At 38.3% G+C, this 5,921-nt stretch overlaps 1 protein-coding gene across 1 annotated transcript in view; it reads left to right on the forward strand.

Annotated features, from left to right (window-relative positions):
- DOCK8 (dedicator of cytokinesis 8) overlaps positions 1-5,921 on the forward strand; it is a 162,898-nt gene that overhangs the window by 85,213 nt on the left and 71,764 nt on the right. The window contains exons 18-20 of the mRNA XM_023522678.1: positions 1,375-1,669; positions 2,775-2,944; positions 5,623-5,712. Coding sequence (XP_023378446.1) covers positions 1,375-1,669; positions 2,775-2,944; positions 5,623-5,712 — 555 coding nt within the window. The remainder of the gene's footprint in view (positions 1-1,374; positions 1,670-2,774; positions 2,945-5,622; positions 5,713-5,921) is intronic.

Consider the following 5,921-nt stretch of genomic DNA (forward strand, 5'->3'; position numbering starts at 1 on the left):
GACTCCCTGGATGTTAAAAATTAAATTAGGATGCATAAAATTATAGTTTTAAAAATAAATGTATCAAATAATTAGAGGCAGTCTTTCGATTTTATTCCTGATAATTGATAGATTTCTTTTACTTATAAGATATTTTTGTTTCCTCGACCAACAAGGAAATATAATGTTTTAAAGAATAAGACAACTCATCTTAAATAAAAGGAAAGGAATTCTCTAAGATGAAATGCAACATGATCACTTTGTTACATTGAAATATAATGCATATATCATGAAATTTACTGAAATGTACAATTCATTGTTTTTTAATGTATTGACAAGGTTGTGTAACTATCACTATGATCCAATTCCAGAACATTCTCATTAGCCCCAAATGAAACCCCATACTTCTTAGTAGTTACTCCCCACTCGCCCCTTCTCTCAGCCTCTGGCAACCAGTCATCTATTTTCTGTCTTACAGTATATTTAAATGCTTGCTTTTTAACAAATTAATACTAAATACAACGTGTAAAACTTCAGTTGGAAACAATGTCATGTAAGACATGGGTCCCTTGGTTTTCCTGATTCCTGCAGGGGCATACTGGCTGCTGTGGGGCATTTTTGTCTGACACTGTTTTCAGCTGGGTTTATATTACCACCAGAAAAGCCAAAGAACCTTGTGATTTGGTGTCACTTAAGCCCTGTACTGAGTGGTGTCAGAGGCTTTGTGGAAGAGATGGGATTGTGCCAACCATGGGAGTGTGAGTGTGTTTTCACGAGCAGCAGCGAGGAGGGCATTCTAGGCGAGGACAGCAGCATGAGCGAAATTGCAGAGATCAGAAGACATGTGATAAGGACAATACGATCCGTGCCTCATTTTAAGGGAAGTTGAATTTGAGAAGACAAGGGTCCAGTGGTGGCTAAATAGGGTGGAGCCAAACTGTGGAGGGCTGAAGCTCCAGAACAAGAGTACACATGTGGTAAATCTAACCCTTTGTAAAGGTGCACTGTAGGGAATGACATTAATACACATACATTTTTAGATTAATCTTTACACCAAGAATCTGTGTTGTGCAACAGAGCATCTCAAATCATAGTGTGTATGAGAATCACCTGGGCATCTTGTTAAAATGCAGATTCTTACTCAGTGGATCTGGGGAGAGGCCTGAGATTCTGCTTTTCTACCACGCTCCCATGTGATGGTGACAATGTCAGGGCAGACTTCACTGAGTAGCGCCAATTCACATCATGATTTAGAGAGGAGAGGATGTCTCATGTCTTTGTTGTGAAAAACCACAGTTCCAGTAAGAGAAGGAAGATGAGGGAGGAAATGTGAAGTCATTGCCAGGAAGCAGAGCCGGCATGCTGGAGCTTCCTAAAACACTCACTCTGCCCTAGGCCATCGTCTTAACCAGCCTAGTTCGTTTAGTTGGTGGTCAGGTCTCCTGTCACTGCCCTAGAGAATGTTCTACCTCAGGTCCATTAAGAACCGACTGTGAAGCTGTCCATTTTTATCTTGGATCCTCAGCCAACTTCTCCCAGTTTGCCTTCGAGTCTGTGGTGGCCATCGCCAACAGTCTACACAATAGCAAGGACCTGGGCAAGGACCAGCACGGGAGGAACTGCTTGCTGGCCTCCTACGTGCACTACGTCTTCCGCCTGCCAGAACTGCAAAGAGACTTCCCTAAGTCAGGTACCGTTGCCTCGAGCATGGGTGTCTGATGGACAGGGCGTTCTCAACCCCACCCCCTGGCCACGTAATTCAAAATAAAATAAAAGGCCCGAAAGTTAAATTTTATTTTCAGAATGACACAAAACTGACATGAATATTAAAATTAAAAGTTTATTTCTGGATTTTTCTCTCTTGCTTTCTTCCTGCCTCCTTCTTTTCATACTCTAAGCAGTTGCTTTTTCTGCCTGTTTAATAATACTCATTAGTCTTTACTCAATTTGTAATTTCTGATTCAATTAGGATCTCTTTTTGGAAAATATGGAGAAATGACAACAGATGCCTGGAATTCTAGGATAATTATGATAAAGAAAATAATATGTATTCTATAGAAGCGATAAGCAATAATTCCTAAATTTTTCATTATGAAAATCCCTTTTCTAATTTCCCTCGAACTAAACTTTTGAATAATAATAATTCATTTCTCTGGTCTTAATTATTTACATAGATAATAATCAAACAGAACTTCTGGTCAGCATGATAAAAAAAAGGTAGCATCAACAAGTTCACAAAGTTCCAGGCTCTAATGAAGGAACTTGACATTTTTTTTAGTCCATGCGACCTCATTTCAAGTAAACCTGCAATTTTGATTTTTTAAAAAATATTGGTAATATATCATAGACACATAATCACTTTGGAAGACATGTAAATACTTAAAAGTGAAAAACCTCAATAATGTAGTATATACTTATCCTTGTAAGATGATTCCTTGGACTCTGAAATCTCAGAAAACCTTACTGTATCACTTATAAAGTAGTCAGCATTTAAATATTAATAAATTAAAAAGTCTATATTTCCAGCTTGTCTTGAGAAACTCTGGCAGAGGCACATGTTTCCAGAGTACCACTTTCCTCACCACTCCCTACTGCCTTACCCCCTATCTACCTATCCCCAAAACATTGCCTCCCTGGCCTCCCCTAGGCATTTGATAAGAAGACCCTAATTCCAAGACCTAATCTAGTTGGTTTTCATTCCACTATCGACCCTGTCCCTCTTCGGTTTCTTCTCAAGAGCAGTAAGTGACTCTGACCCCCTTTCTGTTGACATGTCTGTACCTGGTGGGGTGCAGGTGGCCCCACTGCCCTCCCTGACCCTCGCTACCACACATATGGACGCACATCTGCTGCCGTCGTGAGTTCGAAGCTGCTGCAGGCCCGAGTAATGAGCAGCAGCAACCCAGACCTTGCGGGAACACATTCTGCAGCCGACGAGGAAGTTAAGAACATCATGTCTTCCAAGGTAGGGAAGATGCCAAACCCTGGAAAGCGAGGTGGGCTTTTTTATTCTTAGCTAACACTTGGAGAAACAACACAAAATCAAGCACTATTGCTGTCCACTGTGTTGGTCAAATGCTTTAATGCTCAGCATTAGAGTTATTAACGTTCATTTTTTTTTTGAAGCGATTGAGGACATTCTGAAAGATGCAGAGGTAAGAATAGCATTTGGGGATCTGCTCAGAGTTAGTTACTGTGGTAGGAAGTATTTAGGGCATAGCTGGTTTAGCCACAGAGAGTCAAGGAATATCATGAATTTTATGTTCAAGGAGAAAAATTTAGCTTCAACTTTTTTTGATGCCTAGAAAGGTGTGTTTTTTTGTTTGTTTTGTTTTGTTTTTCATATCTGTCTTTTGCATTCATTAACATCCATAATCCCAAAGAACAAAGCCAAATTTTGTAAGTAAATAAAAACTGAGATCCCGAAAGGATTGGTAACTTGCCCTATATATTTTTTTCTGCCACAAATTCTTTGCTTTCTCTTGATAAACTTTTTATTTTATAACATTTTTAGATTTATAGAATTATTACAAATATAGTACAAAAAGTTTTTATATGCCACATACCCAGTTTCCCTGTCACTAACATTTTACATTAGAATGGTACATTTGTCACAGTTAATGAACCAATATTGATGTTATTATTATTATTATTAACTAAAGTTCATATTTATTTATATTTTCTCAGTTTTTGTCCTAATGTCCTTTTTCTATTCCAGGATTGCTTACAGGTGACCGCATTATATTTTATAATCATGTCACCTTAGGCTCCTCTTGGCTGTGACAGTTTCTTAGACTTTCCTTGTTGTCTATGACCTTGATAGTGTTGAGGAGTACTGGTCAGGTATTTTGTAGAATGTCTCTCGTTTGAAATTTTTTAAAAATCATGATGTAATTCATATACCATAAAATACATCCTCTTTAAAGTGTACAATTCAGTCTTGTTGTTGTTGTTTTTCTTACAAAGCTACCATGAATTCTTAGTCTGAATTTTCTTTCCAGTTATCTGTGACCTCAAAGTGGCTAAACTTTGAGTAATATCATTTCTCCTGATTAAAGTAAATCAGACTCTCTAGATTTTGATACGGTTTCTCATTCAAAATCTACCCACTTGAGACAATCTGTTGTAAGAGAGGGAATATGGACACCAGGGTTAGGTTGACTCTGACACCAGCCAGCCATGTGGTCATGGACAAGTCAGTTTCTGCCCTGGGCCTTATCGTTCTTATCTCTGCAGAGGTTCTGAACCCTGGCTGAACTTATGAATCATTGATGCATCTTTGAAAAGTACTGGACCTGCTCCTATTGATTCTAGTGATCTAGAGGTTGCACCATAGGAAACTGTTGATAGTCTGTCCTTTTGGATTCACAAAATAACCCCAGGGAGGTGCTTAGAAACGTACCAGTTTCTAAGAACTGATTGTTAAATTTATAGAATTTGTTGAACCAGTTGTTAAATACAGCCATTATTTAAAAATAAATTATGCAAACTAACAACTAAGTTATATTAAAAACAAAGATAACCTAAATGCAATGTGATAACCTGGATTGTACCTTGGCACAAAAATAGGACATTAGTGGAAAAGCCAGTGAAATCCAAATAAAGTTGTGGTTCAACTAATAGTAATGTGCCAGTGTTAATTTCTTAGTTTTGACAAACATAGCATAGTTATGTAAGATATTAAAATTATGGGGGAAATGGGGTGAAGGCTATATAAGAACTCTCTGTGCCACCTTTGCAACTTGTCCTTAAACCTAAAATTATTCCACTCTAAAAAGGCAGTGCTCAAACCTTATCTTTTCCTAATTATTCTACTATATTTTACTATCATCCATGTTCTTGAGATTATTTTTGACTTTTGTGTCTGTTTGGTGGAAATACTATAGAATGGCTTACTACTGCACATCTCTTCTCAACATTATGTTCAGTGATGTCATGTTAACTTGAAATCAGCCATGACGGAAACAGTTACTGCATAGAAAGTAGCAAATGCTACAAGTCAGCCCCTTCCTCCAAGAGCTCGTTGTGAAATATTTGCCAACACACTGTGGTTCAACCTCATAGCGAAGGTTCCTTTAAGGAATATCAACTTCTGATTGCCCAAGTTAAAAGTAGTCTGCAGTTATTATTATTGATCGTAATGGTTTTCTTGAATAAAAGTGAAATTATTAAATTCCTATGAGGACTGGGTCAAGAATTTTCTAATTGTTTTGTAACGAAGGGAGAAAATTTGGTTTTTGACCATTTCTTAGTGTTTAGGAGGCTAGGTACAGTACCCTAGTAACCCACAGAGAGGCACTGTTCCCACACATTTTTTTCTGCTCTCCCAATAAAGTCACAGACGCAGAATGTTGAAGGGACTATTTATTGAGCATCCCCCTCATACTTAACTAGGTTTTAACTCTAGGTTACTACACAGCAAACTGTTGACAGTGGTTATCTCAGGAGCAAGTAAAGTTAGGTGTGACTTCACGTTTTTTGCTTTATTTCATGTTTATTTATGACAAGTGTTTTACCATTGTAATCAGAGAAAAGCAGGAAACATTAAAAATGAATTTTGAGGTTATGATTTCCAGGCCACTGTCTCACCTTTCCAGTCAACCACTGTTGGTTGACTGTTGAGTCATGGTTTTCGTATTTCAGATGGCTGATCGCAACCGGATGTCTTACTATGGCTCTGGCAATAATGATGTTCCAAGTGCAACCGGAGCCCCAAGGCCAGCCAGCAAAAAGGTACTGAGAGGGCAGCGTGAGGATAATTTGCCCATGTCTTGTTCCCGCCCTTCCTATACACACTTTTGGGGCCCTTACCCCCATTTTTTTGACTATGTAATTACCTGTTAACTCAGTGGTTCTCCAGCTTACCCTGCATTAGAAGCAGCTGGGTCGCTTGTTAAAATTGATTGCTAGACACTATTCCCAGAGTTCCTGATTCAATAGAT

The sequence above is a fragment of the Pteropus vampyrus genome, unplaced genomic scaffold (genome assembly GCF_000151845.1).
Source record: "Pteropus vampyrus isolate Shadow unplaced genomic scaffold, Pvam_2.0 Scaffold354, whole genome shotgun sequence".
NCBI classification, from domain to species: domain Eukaryota; kingdom Metazoa; phylum Chordata; class Mammalia; order Chiroptera; family Pteropodidae; genus Pteropus; species Pteropus vampyrus.